This window comes from Acinonyx jubatus, chromosome B3 (assembly GCF_027475565.1).
Source record: "Acinonyx jubatus isolate Ajub_Pintada_27869175 chromosome B3, VMU_Ajub_asm_v1.0, whole genome shotgun sequence".
Taxonomy (NCBI): domain Eukaryota; kingdom Metazoa; phylum Chordata; class Mammalia; order Carnivora; family Felidae; genus Acinonyx; species Acinonyx jubatus.
In genome coordinates this window covers 5,003,081-5,018,639 of record NC_069386.1, presented here as the reverse complement: position 1 = coordinate 5,018,639, position 15,559 = coordinate 5,003,081, and the positions used below count along the sequence as shown (strand labels likewise).

General features: G+C 47.2%; 1 protein-coding gene across 3 annotated transcripts in view; it reads right to left on the bottom strand.

Annotated features, from left to right (window-relative positions):
* CRTC3 (CREB regulated transcription coactivator 3) overlaps positions 1–6,745 on the bottom strand; it is a 152,639-nt gene extending 145,894 nt beyond the window's left edge. For all 3 annotated transcript variants that reach the window (XR_008298944.1, XR_008298945.1, XM_053223519.1), the window contains exon 1: positions 6,435–6,745. Coding sequence is in view for 1 of the 3 variants with exons in the window: in XM_053223519.1 (XP_053079494.1) it covers positions 6,435–6,566 (132 nt within the window). In the remaining 2 variants the exon portion in view is untranslated. The remainder of the gene's footprint in view (positions 1–6,434) is intronic.
* Positions 6,746–15,559: the final 8,814 nt, after the last annotated feature.

The following is a 15,559-nucleotide window of genomic DNA, read 5'->3' as shown; positions in this document are numbered from 1 at the left end:
ATAAATGAACATTAAAAAAAACTTTTGTAAGAGCAAAGTTGGAAGACTGAAGTTACCTCACTTCAAGACTTACTACAAAGCTGCAGTCACCCAGGGGGAGTGCTACTATCAAGAAGAGGGATGTGCGGGTCAACGACACAGAAGAGGGAGTCCGAAAACAGACCCACACGGTATCTGGCCAGTTGAATTTTTGTTTTTCCCAGTTGATTTTTGACAAAAGGATCGTGGCAGTTCAATGGGGAAAGTGTTTTCGACACAGGCTGCCAGTGCAATTAGACCTCCGGATGGGGGACGAAAGCAGTCGAGGACACACTCAGCGGAGCAGCCACATCCAAACCCCAGCCCTGCCACTAACCAGCCGTGCAACCGCACCTCTCGAGCCTGCTTGCTCATCTGTAAAATAAAGGATATTCTGGATACGCACCCCATAGGGTCTTTGTGAAAACCATCCGAGATAACGAATGTAGAGGAGTCAGCACAGTCAGTACCTGGCAAACAGACAGCGCTCAATATTTAGCCCCAATCCAGTATGTCTAGTCTTTACTCCGCCTTAGAGGCCTCACTGCTTACAGAACATGTCCGATATTTGTTTGCTTTCAACACAAAGATGATTCTCCCCCAACATTCAAACTAAACGAGCGCTCCAGGCTGACGGGCGGTGTTTACCCTGCGGTGTGTCAAAACTACAAGTTGTCCTTCAAAGTCAAACTTCTGGAACAAGTCTGCAGTCCTCTTTCCTTCCGTTTGGTCCTCAGTGCCTCCCAGCCTCCTTTCCAACCAGCACCCCGTGAATGCAGGGCCTCTCGCCAAGATTACCAGCGACCGCCCCACTTGACTGGACCAAACGACGCGTCCCTCATCATGTCAGACCGAGGCAGCAGCACCGGGCTCAGCTGGTTGACATTCTCGCTTTTCCCCCTCTGGCTGCTCTTCCGTCTTCTTTGCTGGCTCCCCTCCCCCACCTTCCCTTTAAGCTCCTTGGGCTTCTCTGGGCCTGTCCACGTCTCCCTCCGCAGCAGGCCTCACAACCCCAAACGCCTGCAGGCGCCAAGCGCGGAAGAGACGTGAAGCAGCAGGGGTCACTGTGAGGGGCACCTCAGGGAGCAGTGCGGATGGTGCAAACTGAGGAGCACGTACATCACATGCCCCTTCTGCTGGGGGAAGCCACTGCGGGGCTCCAGGCAGAAACGTAGGGGGAGTGTGATTAGATGATTTCATTTTTCAAAAGAAGCCAGCATCCTGACTTTGATGTCAAATCCCAATATTCACTGTTACTCCTGATCATTTTTTTTTAAAAAAACACACTTGGGGGCACCCGGGTGGCTTGGTTGGCTAAGCATCCGACTTTGGCTCAGGTCACGATCTCACGGTTCCTGAGTTCGAGCCCCACATTGGGCTCAGCACTGACCGTGGGGCACAGCCTGCTTGGGATTCTCTCTCTCTCCCTTGCTCTCTGCCCCTCCCCCATTTGTGCACGCACTCTCTCCCTCTCAAAATAAATAAATGAACTTAAAAAAAAAAAAAAAAAAGATGGGGCACCTGGGTGGCTCAGTCGGTTAAGCGTCCGACTTCAGCTCAGGTCATGATCGCACGGTCCGTGGGTTCGAGCCCCGCGTCGGGCTCTGTGCTGACAGCTCAGAGCCTGGAGCCCGTTTCAGATTCTGTGTCTCCCTCTCTCTCTTCCCCTCACCTGTTCATGCTCTGTCTCTCTCTGTCTCAAAAAAAAAAAAAAAAGACACATTTGGGCACACGTACACCTTTCTACCCTTGCAAGGGTCAAATTAGAGTTTAGTTCACCAATTTGCAAGACGTGTTCTTGAAATTCTTCCCAGGCGGCTGAATCTACTCCTACGACTACACACCAAAGGTCCCCATACTTCTGTCACTGGTCCAGACTTCCCTCCCCTTATTCGGAGATCCTCATGTGGCTTCAGGACCATGTAAACAACGGCCTGCGGGGCCATCTCTACTTACGTGCTTCACAGGCACCTCACGCTCACCATCTCCTGACAGTGAAGCGTCTGCTCCCACCAGTGCTGCCCCCCTTTCTAGAGGATACCCGGAAATGGCTCAAGTCTGAAAGCTGGGGATCGTCCATTTGCCAAATCTGGTCATTTCTAGCTCCTATAAAGTATCGATCTGTTCACCTCTCTGCCTTCCTCTTGCTCCCCCCTAGTGTCAAGGCCATCATCACATCTCCTGGACTATCATGACCTCCAAATGCTTTCTCTGCCACCTTCTCCGCTGTTCTAGCCATGATCCTGGAGCTAGAGGCATCGCAAATCGCCCCTACGTCAACCCCTTCCTTGACTCGCCATTGTCCTTAGGATCAAGTCTCATGTCCTGCCTCTACGATCTGATCCCTGTGAATGCCTCAGCTCAGATCACCATCTTTGTCCCCTCGCTGGGCCTCTGTTCCCTACACCTGAAACATTCTCTCTCCCTCAACACACAAGCACATACCCTCAAATGGCTACCCCAACCCCACTAATCCTTTAGGCCACTAGAAGAGGTGAGGACTCCCTACCATCCATTCCCAGAGCTATGCCTGCTTCCCTTTCTGCAATATTCATCAAAACGTGTCCTGACTTGTCACAGGAATATCTTCTCCATTAAACCCCAAAATCCATGAGGAGACTGCGTTTTGCTTGCTGGCCATGATATGCCCTCGGTCCATCCTAATCTCTGGCACACACCAGGGATACGATAAGCATCTGATGAACAAATTAATAAGACCTTTGAAGCAAGGCGCCAAGTCTTAGCCTCCACCCCCCACCCCATCAACCACGGCGGGTACTCCAGTACTGACGAATGAATGAAAAAAGGAACGGTCTCTTTCCAGGCATACCAGGATCCACGTGTGAATCCTTCCTACCATCCCAAGGGCTGCGACTAAAGCAACCCTCCCATAGCATTCTCTTCTCCAAATATTCCCATTGCTTCCTAGTAAGGCCGAGCCCCTACAGCTAGAGTGAAAAATACTCCATAATCTAGTCTATCCCGCCGACTAGGCAAATAAGACTTAACTCCAACTCTGAAGGACTGGCTCTGATTGTGCAGAGAATGCCTTGAAGAGCAGCCCAGGCTCAGAGAGGAAAGAGTACCTACATCGATTATCCATTCTGCCATGGGCTGATGGAAAAATGGGAAATGCCATGCCATGGGAAAGTCGGTACATCTGTCATCCAGTGACCGATAATGAACTAGACGGATTCTTCTCCACCTGGGCTCTTTGGACCCTTGAAGGTTTATAGACATATACTTTGGGAATCTAAGAGTTCCCTATGAGAAGTGTTCAGTTTTGTGAACTTCATTATGAAAATAATCCTTAAAATTTTTAAATAAGCAAATATCCCCCAGCAAATCCAGTGTTATCATTTGCCTTTGTGTTATAAACACATTGGACCTGGGACGGCTGGCTGGCTCAGTCTGTACAGCAGGCAACTCTTGATCTCAGGGTTGTGAGTTCAAGCCCCAGGTTGGCATAGAGATTACTCATAAATTTTTTTTTAACATATACAAAAAAAATAAACACGGTGAACCCAAGTAGTATGACTTTATGTGAACTGATAGCAGAGAAAGAACACAGGAGGAACTAACATGTACATGATGTACTGTCCCAGGTAAAGGGAAAGGTGACATCATAATTTTGTAGTGATCAGAACAGAGGAAAGTAGTGGGTGAACTGAGCTATCCCATGGAGCACACCTGACCAGCCTCGTTTAACCCAAGAAAATCTGAATTATTAGGGGTTAGCATCATATTCATACTGAGAGCTTCAACTGAGTTTGGCAAATTAGCATTTATCGTATCAAATTAATGATGTTAATTCGAATTTATTGCATTTTTAACGCTGAGTGAATTTGTTCTGTGCACATCTTTTAGTTATGACTGAACCACAACTATAATCAAAGGACTTTATGTATAAGTTTATGTTTGAATTATTTTTAAGTAACATAACCAAACTCATTTAAATGAACATGGAGGGTCTGTGAAAAAAAATTTGCCTTAAAAAGTCTATACAGGGATGCCTTGGTGGCTTGGTTGGTTGACTATCCGACTCCTGGTTTCAGCTCAGGTCATGATCTCACGGTCTGGTCTGGGATGACAGCAAGCAGCCTGCTTGGGATTCTCTCTCTCTCTCTCTCTCTCTCTCTCTCTCTCTCTGTCTGTCTCTGTCTCTGTCTCTGCCTCTCCCCTGCTCGTGCACGCACATTCTCTCTCAAAATAAATACATAAACTTGTAAATATGTAGATAAATACATAAATACGTAAATATGTAAATAAATACATTTTTAAAAAAAGAGTCTATACATTACTCATGGCTTCATCTATCAGGAACCCTTTATTTTTATTATTTTTATTTTTTTTAACGTAATCTTTACACCCAATGTGAGGCCGGAACTAACAACCTTGAGTTCAAGAGTCGCAGGCTCCAACTGAGCCAGCCAGGCACCCCATCAGGAGTGCTTTAAAGAGGATTCATGAACTGGGTGAGAGACTGGACCAACTCTAGCTCTACAGACATTCAGAGGGCATGTATTTGTGCACATACTTTATGTATCTAAACAACACATAACACACACATCCCAGCAGTAAACCTCAGCTTTCACCCAACCATTCTCCACGGGCTCTGAGTTCATCATGCTCGCTCCTGAGTCTAACCAAGGTCACACATGTATACGCCTGTGGAAACCAGGCAGATAACAAACGAGGGAAGCTGGCCAGGGCATGAGAAAAAAAATTATTGAAACCCTCGGCCTTCTTTCTCTCTTTGTATATTTTTCTTAGCATAAAAATGTAAGAAGAAATATTTCATTTCCCTTTCGCCTCACTAAAAGAAAACACCATAAAAAATATGGTAAGTGGCAAATGACACCCAGCTTTGGTGTGGGAGCTCATGACAGGGTGTGGTGTGAACCTGACCAACTCAAGAATTTGTGCCCCAGTTGAGGGGCAACCACCACCCAGCTCCAGCCGATAATTGTCATATGGGGATTCAGGATAATCCTGCTATCAGGTCTCCTAATTTTAAATTGACATAGACACAGACAGACACAGAGGGGCACCTGAGTGGCTCAGTTGGTTAAGCGTCCAATTTCAGCTCAGGTTGTGATCTCACGGTCCACGAGTTCGAGCCCCATGAGCTCGAGCCCCGTGTTGGGCTCTGTGCTGATAGCTCAGAGCCTGGAGCCTGCTTCAGATTGTGTGTCTCCCTCTCTCTCTGCCCCTCCCCTACTCAAGCTCTGTCTCTCTCACTCTCAAAAATGAATAAATGTTTAAAAAAATTTTTTTTTAAGAAATAGAAATATACACAGAAATGGAAAGAAGAAAAAGAGGGGAGAGACTGGGGAGGGAAGAAGGAAGGGAGGAAGGGAGGGAGGGAGGGAGGGAGGGAGGGAAAGAGAAAGGAAGAAAAAGAAGGAGAAAAAGAGAGAGAAAGGAAGAGAAAGAAAGGAAAAAAGAGAGGAAGGAAGAAAAAAAGAGAAAGGAAAAGAAAAAGAAAGGAAGAGATAGAAAAAAAGAGAAAGGAAGAGAAAAAAGAAAAAGAGTGAAAGAAAGAAAAAGGAAGGAAGAGAAAGAAAAAGAGAAAGGAAGAAAAAGAAAAGATTGATTTGATATGAAAATGTCCCAATTAAAAACTTCTGGCAACAGATTCAAGAAGTTTCCTCAAACACCGTACTGGCCAAAAAAACAACGTGTCTGCAGCTGAAGTGAGCGGGGGACCCGCAGCGCAGCCGCTCGGCCCCCAGCTCGGCGTCCAGCCCGCCCCGCATCTGCAGATCCTCCGCGGTGCTCGCGATGGTCCTTCAAGGTCAGCATTCGGGGGCCTCAAGGCCTCGCCGGCTCCCGCGACCCTCCTCCCCGCGGCCCTGCGCGGACACTCCTCTTGGCTCTCCATCCTCCACTGCTTCACTCCGCAGTTTCCCAACCTCCGGGTGTTTGTCCCGGCTCGCGCCTTACTCATTCCTCCTGGACCCTCCTCCGTCACCAGCGACGCCGTGCACCTTGCCAGTCCTCCTAACACATCCGGGCCGAGCGCAGTACAGCGGACCGAGAAGGCACCTCCGCGGAGCGGAGAGGGAAGCCTCCCTCGCACGCGATGCGCCCCCCCCTCCCCGAGGCCCACCCCCGCGGCTCCCCCCCCCCCCCCGGGCCCCGCGGCCCTCCCCGCCCCGCCGGCCACAGGCGCTGGCTGGCGGAGGATGTGCGGAGCCCCGCGAAGCCGCGCCGCCCGCCTCCGAGCCGTTGGTGATTTCCTCCCGAGGCTCCGTTCGCCCTCCCCCTCAGGCCGCCCTCGCGCCGCCGCCCTCCCGCCTCCGCGGGGCCGCGCCAGGGGCCGGCGGGCGGGGGAAGCGCCGAGGCCGCGGCCGCGCCGGCCCCGCTCCCCCGCGCTGCCCCGCCGCCGCCGCCCGCGCCCCCGGGGCCCTCACCCGCGACAGGGTGAGGTCGGTCATGAGCTGCTCGAAGGCCCGCGTCTCCTCGGCCTGCCGCTGCGTGTGCAGCGCGATCTTCTCACTGAACTTCCGCGGGTTGGCGCTGCCGGAGCCCGGCGAGGCGGCCATGGCGCGGGCCCGGGGCCCGGCGGGAGGGGGAGACGGCGGGCGCGGGGCCTGCGCCTCGGCCCGCGCGTCCGTCCGCAGGCCGCCCGAGCCGCCGCCCGAAGGCCCGTCCTCCGGCGCGACCCGGCAGAGGAGCCGCCGCGGCCCCACAGCCAGCGAGCGGCCGGGAGCGCGCCGAGGTCCGCCCCCGCGCGGCCGGCCCCGCCCTCGCCGCGGCCCGCCCGCCGCCCCGCCGCCCCGCCGCCCGAGGGCTGCAGCCGGCGCTCCCGGCCGGGCCCGGGCCCGCGGCCCGCGGCGCCCCGGAGCGAACCCCGTCTGCAAAGCACACCCGCGCCGACGCGTGCGAGCAGCGGCGTGACTGGCGGGCTGCAGCGCGGGGGGGAGGGGGGAGGGGAGCATCCTGGCCTCGGGGATTACGATTTGGGAACCGGCTTCCAGCACCCTTTGCCCCCCCCACCCCCACCCCGGTTCCGCCGCTTTGCCTCCCTCCTGCCCGCCGCCGCCCCCCCCCCCCCCGAGGGGGGGGTGGGGAGAGACGACTGGGCGCCCGAAGCCCGAGCGTTCCCTCCAGCGGCTCCGGCGCCGCGGGGCCTACGCCCGCCCTCGGTGGGCTCCGCTCGCGGTCCCCCCGGGCGCGCGCAGGGACAGCCACCAACTCCGCACCTCAGTTTGTAAAACCACCTGGCGACGTGCGCACCCTGGTGCCGGCGTCCCCGCCCGCGTGCAAACTCCGCGCCCCTCTTCCAGGTTCCCTCCGAGTCTCCCCGCCCCCAGCCAGGTGCCGGCCTCCCCGCTGTCCCCGCTCTTCTGCCGTCCAGCAGCTGCTCTCCCGCGACGTCGCCCTGCAGAATATGGGCAGCGCTGAGTGGGGCTGTGTTTTGTAAATTAGGCAACACTGGAGACACGCGGACGAGTACAGAAAATAGTATTGACGACACCCACGCCCCCCACTCGAGATTAAACCTAAAACACTCTGCTCCACTTGCTTGGTATTTATTAAAGAAAGATAAATTTAGACCTAACTAAAGCCCCACGCTTATTCTTTCTCTTTCCTCCCTAGTCGCTGTTGTGCGTATCGTTCTACTCATGTTTTTATAGTTTTATTACGTATGATACATGAATCTGCCAACTGCACTGAGTACCAACTTCTGTTTTTTAGTTTTACAAAAATGACATCATGCTGAATAGTCTTTTGCAACCTTTGCGGTTTCCTATTATGTTTTTGAGATTCGTTTATGATTTAACTGCTGTGTAGTAGTATTTCATTGTTTTTCACGTGTCTCAGAGCATATAGCTGGATTGCTTAGAATTTTTAGTATGAGACTATATCTCTGCTAGCTAGAGTTTAGCTTGTTTTGTTATGATTGGATTAATTTTAATTATAACTGAATTCTTCTGTTTTATTTTGTGGTATTTACCATACTTTTTCTTCTTACTTTCTGCTTTCCTGTTAATGTTGTCTGGGTTCAGTTTCAGAGAACAGAATTCATTCTGGAAACTTTAAGTACAAAAGGATTTACTCTAGGGTATAAAATGGCTTAAGGATTTCTCTGGAGGGTGAAGATTCTAGGTTGGCCATTCAGGAGTGACTTTGGGAGCCACTTTGAGACTCTGAGAGCAGAACCAGGCCACCAGAAGAGCCACTGCCCCTTCTGAAATCTGGAAGCTACTTACTGAATTGGAAAGCTGTCCCTACAGCTGCCAGCTTCTGAACCTGTACAGCTATTGTGATAAGACTCCACTGAAGAGAAATCAGACACCTCCCCGGCTGTCCTCACAAACAGAAACAGCACACACCCAGACCCTGCTTCACTTTCGCCTTACAAACCAAATCAGAGGGAAAATCTGATTGGAAGAGCCAAAATGGCATCCAGAATCCCAGCTTTCGAAATACAGCAAGGCACAGTTGGACGTCGGAATGGGTATTGAACTAATTCCACAATGTTCATCCACCGATTCACCAAGGCAGTTGTCCACCATAGCTCCCTTTTATTGCCCTGAATGACTGGTTTTTATTTCCATATTTCTCCTATCTGATTTGGAAGATATCCTATTCCATTTCTATCCTTATTATGGTTAGCCTGATCATTTTTAATCCCTTAATCAAATAAATACACGTGAGTTGTTTAGCAATAGTTTAACAAGGCCCATAATTTTAAAAAGAAGCAATTCCCAATTCCCACTGGAAATAAATTTGTCCTGCTGTTTTGTGATTTTTGTTTTCAGTTTTAGATATTAAGTATTTATTTTGTTATGGAAAAGGATGCCCTGGCTATTTTGTATCCTCAACAAAAATATGATCTTCCCTGCTCCCATTCTTTCAATGTGGTTATATGATCATTTTTGGTAAGTCACTAAGTGCTTACATAGTGTGCTATAGTTCCATTTTTATACTGTTGGGGGGGGTAATCATGGCCTCTGCTTTTTATTTGCTTACATTTTTATCAACCCATTGCAAACTCTTTCCCAAACTCTCCAACAGAGCAGTGGAAGACATCACTGTGGGTGTGAATGGTCAGCTGGGGGGGAACTTCTCTCCCGGAGTACACTGATCTCTTGTTCCGCCCGGACTGCTTGCGCTACGGGCCTACTGAGTGCTGTCGTGCTGGCCCTGTCCTCACCTCCATCCCGTCATCCCCCGTCCTCTGACCTGCTTCCTACACCCCGGGTTGTGGTCTGCTTCACATCCTCCTTCATTTTAGTGGAGAACATTCTCCCATAGTTTCCTGACGGGGGGGAGAAAAAGAGTACAGAAAAGATAAAATCCTTGCAACCGAGTGTGTGTTCATTTTACTCTCCTATTTGATTGACTGTCTGGCTAAGAATAGTCTGGTTCGCGGGAAGTCTTGTTCACTTAGATCTCTGAATGTATTGCTTCACTGTTTTCTCGCTTCTCAGGTTGCTTTTGAGAAGGCCACTCACATTCTGTTTTCTTTGTGGCTGACCTGGTTTTCGAGGGCCGGTATTGTTTGTTTATTTTTGTTTTGTCTCCCTCCCCATTCTCTGCAGGCTTAGTGTGCTGATGTTTTATGACGATGTGCCTTGGTGTGGAGCTTTCGTTGTCCGCTGTGCAGGGCGGCGATACGTGTGCAGAAACCGGACACCTCACCCTTCAGTTCTGAAAACCTGTCTTATTGTTTGGTAATTTTCACTTACTTTGCTCTCTCTTTCTGGAATATCTATCAGTCAGCTAATAGGTCTTCTACAATGCTCTTCCAATTTTCTTCTATTTTCTATTTCTTTTCATCTCGTTGTTGTTGTTCTGTCTCCTGATACGGTTTCTCAACTTTATCCTCTGACCCTTCTATTCAACTTTTATTTCTGTGATTATCTTTTTAATTTCTAAGAGCTTTTTCCTGGTTTCTGAATATTTCTTTTCTAACAGCATCCTGTACTCATTTCATAGACGTGCTATTAATTACAGGTTGTTTGTTTCTGCTTTTACATTTTCTTCTACTCCTTACATTTTCTGCCTCTGTCTTGTCGGAGGTCAGTTTTTTAGTTTGTTCACTTTGATCTCCATCGAGAGGCTTTCCCCAAATCTCTGGTGATCCTTTACTCTAAATTCATAATTTAGACAGAGATGCTAAATATGTATAATTCCTTGTTTCTGGAAATAAAAATGTTTTAAAATATGTATTTTTAAGTATTCTGTAGCAGAGATTGCTAGTTATCTCCCAATACTCAGTCTCCCCTGCTTCCTTTATTAAAAGAAACACTGACCTTTAGCTGGGCACAGCTTCACCCAACTAAAGCCAGTTAAAGACTACATTTCCCACTCTCCCCTGCAAATAGGTGTGGTCATGTGATTATGTTTCACCCAATAGGGTGGCCCTAGCAAATAGGTGTGGTCATGTGATTATGTTTCACCCAATAGAGGGTGAGCAGAAGTAATACAGGCAACTTTCTCTAGCAGTTACTTGACAAAAGGAGAGTGGACTCTTTCCACTTCTCACTGGCTGGAATATGGTTGCAGTAACTACATTGGGAGGAGCTATCTTAGACCATTAGATAAAAACTATGTGTTGAGAATGACAGAACAATGGTAGCAAAGGGACCTGGGACCCCAGCACTGTGGAACCACAATTATTAGCTCTGGACTCCTTCTAGAGCATTATGTGACTGAAAGATAACAATCAATTTTGTTTAAAGCCTTGTTATTTTGGCCTTTGTCACAGGAATCAAACCAGGACCAGTTATATTTAAATGAAAAAAAATTCGTCTAAACATATCAACATATGGTTAACAATGGTTGCCTTTGGGGATGTAGAGACTACTGGGAAAATTATCTTCTGATTTACACATTCTCTCTCTTTTTTTTTTTTTTTGTTTAGTTTTGAGAGAGAGAGAAAGCAGGGAGGGGCAGAGAGAGGAGCGAGAGAATCCCAAGGAGGCCCCGTGCTGTCAGCACACAACCCGATTTGGGGCTTGAACTCATGAACCATGAGATCATGACCTGAGTCAAAATCAAGACTCAGATGCTTAACTGACTGAGCCACCCAGACACCCCTGTTCTACACATTTCTAAATGATATGCATTTTTAAATATTTTTTAATGGTTATTTTTATTTTTGAGAGACACAGAGCATGAATGGGGGAGGGACAGAAAGAGAGGGAGACACAGAATCCAAAGCAGTCTCCAGGCTCTGAGCTGTCAACACAGAGCCTGCCGCAGGGCTCGAACTCACAAACCATGAGATCATGACCTGAGCCGAAGTCGGACGCTCAACCGACTGAGCCACCCAGGTGGCCCTAAATGATATGCATTTTTAAAAAGAAGTATGTATTTCTATTAACATCAGGAAAAAATAAAAAAGAATGAATGCCATTTAGTTTTAAACAACTGACTGTAAGCTCTGTGTGCATGTGCCGGGCTTCTTGACTTGTGAATTCGCTGTAGGGTATTGAGAGAAACCCAGAGTTTTCATTGCTTGTCCCCCAGATAACAGTATCCCTAGGATCGGTTTTGTCTTGTTCTGTTTTGTCTTACACACTCAGTTCCTCCCACCTGAGGAATCTTCCAGTCTACCCTCGAGGACAATAAGCCTGGCTGCTGCATTCTGAGCGCCAAGTGGGAAAAAAGACCTAAGTGTCTCACCATTTGATGTGGCTTGCTCTTTACCCATTTTCAGATGGCACCTCACTCCCAGCTTTTTCTTTGCCTTACCCAAAGTTCAGAATCTCTTTGGCTCAGTTTCCCTAGAAGTATAACCTCCTGTCCACGGTCACGGAGGAAAGGAGTCATCACTTAGCTTTGAGCAATCAGGGAGGGGATCTGGGCATCTAATTACTCCTTGCACACGCTTTCGAGCAATATTTGTGTTTTCAGCCCTGTCCCTCCCTTCCTCTAGTGCCTCTGGTCCACTCTCTGAGATTCTTTGATGTAAATCATGACTCTCAGGCATTTGGTTTCAGCTTTCTTTGTTCCCCTTTGTCACTCACAACTGATGTATGTGTGATGGGCCATGGCCAGGTCTTCCAGCAGAAAGCCCCTACCTGGACAAAAGTGCAAAGCTAAGGCACAGGCAAGGAAAGGGGGCATAAGTTGGACACCCCAAGAATTTCAAGACCTGGGGGTGCCTGGCTGGCTCAGTCAGTTAGGCATCTGACTTCAGCTCAGGTCATGATCTTGCGGTTCATGAGTTCGAGCCCCCTCATTGGGCTCTGTGCTGACAGCTCAGAGCCTGGGGCCTACTTCAGATCCTGTGTCTTTCTCTCTGTCCCTCCTCTGCTCATGCTCTCTGTCTCTGTCTCAAAATAAATAAATAAACCTAAAAAAAAAGTAATTTCAAGACCCGAACCTGGACCCAGAATCAGGACCTAGACGGCGTGTGCTGCCGTAAGCCAAGTTGTTTCCGGATGCTCACGTGGCTGCTCCAGCAGAAGTGGAATTACAAACCTGGGAGCTTTATTTTGAAGCTCCTCAGGCCTGCTGACCACAGCCACCACCCCCCTGGGCATCTCCCTATGAAGAACAGAAGGAAAACACTGGGAATTCACAGTCATTAAGATGTCTCCTTTGTCTAAGTCAGGCATCAGCAAACTTCTCGTTGCAGAGGGCCAGACAGTAAGTATTGTAAGTTTTGCAGACCATAGGGTCTTATCTCCTTGGAACTATTCACCTTTGCCATTGAAGCAGGAAAGCAGCCATAAACAACACATAAATAAATTCACAGGGCAGGATTCCAATGAAACTTCATTTATAAAAACAGAGAGTGGATCAGATTTGGCCCAGTGACTGTAGATTGCTGAACCTGGTCTAAGTTATTCTCATACCTTTTCATGTTTGATAAAGTTTGTAAGAGAATTGCTCAGGATTTATGGTATCAGTTATTTGAAGGTTCAGAACTTTGAAGACTTAAAAAAAAGTCTTCTGGCTTCTTTTGGTGCCAGGGCTGGTGCTGTTAGCTTCATTTCTGTTCCTTTGTAGATAATCTTTCTCTTTGTCTTGGTTACTTTATAGTTTTGTTACAAGATGCTGAGTTGTGGATTTTGTTTTATTTATCTTATTTAGAACTCAATATATTTCGGTCTGAAGACCTGTGTAAGGATTAGATTTTGCTCTAACAGAAAATCTCCCAAAAAGTGACTTTAAACAGAATGAAAGATTATTTCTCTCCCATGTAGAACTCAAGGTATTATTAGGGCACTGGCCTGACCCAGTCAGTAGAGCATGTGACCCTTGATCTTGAGGTTGCAAGTTCAAGCCCCACATTGGGCATGGAGCTCACTTGAAAAGAAAAGAAAAAAAAGAAATGAAAAGGAAGGAAAGAAAGAAAGAAAATGAAAGGAAGGAAGGAAGTCAAGGTATTTATCTTATTGCTTTGCCAACTTCATGGTGCAAGATGGTGGCACCAACATTCTAAGAACAAGATAGAGGAACGTGAGAATGGGGAAAAGGGCATATGCACTGTGTCTCTTGAGGCAGGTTCTCAGAGGCTGCTACATTAACTTCTTTTTATATCCATCTCATTGAACAGAACTTACATGGCCACACCTAAATACAAGAAAGCCATTTGCCCAGCTAAAAATCAGGAATCTATTATAATGGAACAGTGGATCTCAAACTAGCATTCATCAGAATCACTGAAGAGCTTATTAAAACACAGATTCCTGAGCCCCACTTTTCAATGTATGATTCAGTAGATCTTGGATAGGGCTGAGAATGTGCATTTCTAACAAGCTATCAGGTGATCCTGATGCTGCCTGCTCTGGGACCTCACTCCAAGGACCATAGCATTACATGAGGGGAGAACATATACTGAAGAACAACTGGAAGACTCTGCTACACACCTTTCAAATGTTCTAGAAATTTTTCTAAAAATCTCTTCAAACACTGCTTCTTCTCTATATTCTCTATTCTTTCCCTCTCGAAGTTCAGTTAGATGTATATCAAACTTTCTCATTCTATTTTTCATATCTTTTTACCTCCCTTTCATATTTTCCCACTCTATTTCTGTGCTACATTCTGGGTAATTTCCTTAGATCTATCTTCCACTTTATTAACTCCTCTCTTCAGCTCTGTCTAACCTGCTGCTTAACCTGTCTATTGAGTTTTATCTTAAGAACTATGTTTTCCCATCTAATCTTTTCAAATCTGGCTGATCTTTATTTAGAGTCTGTTCTTTTCTTATTTTTCATTCCTTCTTTCATGCCTTTATACTAGTTTGATATTCTCTTTCAGCATGTAGTTCTATTAGCACAAGTGTGGGGACCTCTGATTCTATTTGTTGTATCCACTCGCTCTTGCTTATGATGAATTGTTTCCTAAAGTTTTTAGCTATGCTTTCATCTTTAGGGGGCTTTATTTTTTTCCTGTGGGAATCCTGGGGAGTGGGGATATGACTGAAATGTAGTTTTGCTTTGTTCCATGAGCTATAGGAGAATCAGTTACTAGACATGGGGATTTCATTACATGGATACTATAAATGCAGACCCTAAGCCCATATAGATCCAAGTTTTTGGTTTCTTAAGGGGATTGTTTTCCCCTGGAGCCCAGCCAGAAATAGCCAAACTTCTTTGTTAACTTTGCCAGTGGATAGATTTCACTCTTTTGGGCTGAAATTTTACCCTGCTTACAAGCTAATGCAGTAATCTGTTACTGTTTCATGGATTCTGGCAGCAGGCATGAGATTCCTGGGTGAGAGACACCATACAGCAAGCAGCATGAGCATCATTTTTGTGTCGATTCTCCTTACCCATCAAGTCCCACTGGGGTGATGCACATACAGTGGGTTCTGTTACAATAGAACGAGCCTGTTCTTTGTGCCGGAAGAAGGAATTACTTGATCTCTCAGAGTTGCTTGCTGCAAACACATCCCTGAGAAATGCCCAGTAAAGAAGGATCAGAGGTTTGCATTTGTGGCATGACCAACCAGAATGTCCGAGAATGCTCAGGAAGACTGCTTCTCCCAACATACCTGAGGACCTGAGGGTCCTGGCTTGGGACTCTCTGGGCATTAAAAACCGAAACTCCCATTTTCACAGCCAAGAAGATCCTAAGGTGATGTGATAACTAAATGTCATGTGAAGTCCTGGATCAGAAAAAGGATAATAGGAAAAAACTGGGGAAATCTGAATAAAGTGTGGATTTCTTTTAAAACTCGAAACTCCTAGATTGCTGGAAGAGATAACCACATGCTTACTATTTTAGTCACTTGAGAATTTTCTTTTCTTGTGAGTTCAAGTATGCATTACAGATTTTGTTATGTTTTACCCAGTATTTCTAGGTATGTTACTATTTTTCGTTTGCCTTTGTCTATGACTTTGTTGGAACCCAGGTGTCTGTTTAAAATTTATATTCCTACATCCCATCCCCAGAGATTATAACTTTTACAGACTGGACTGTAGCCCAGGATTCTGCCTTTGTAACAAATGATTCTGTTACAGGTGGTTTGGGGGTCAAACCTTAAGAAATGCTGCCGTTAAGAATGGAATCATAGGATGGGTCCAAGAATTAATATGGCCTGTAGTTTTCAAATTGAAAGCATTCAGCT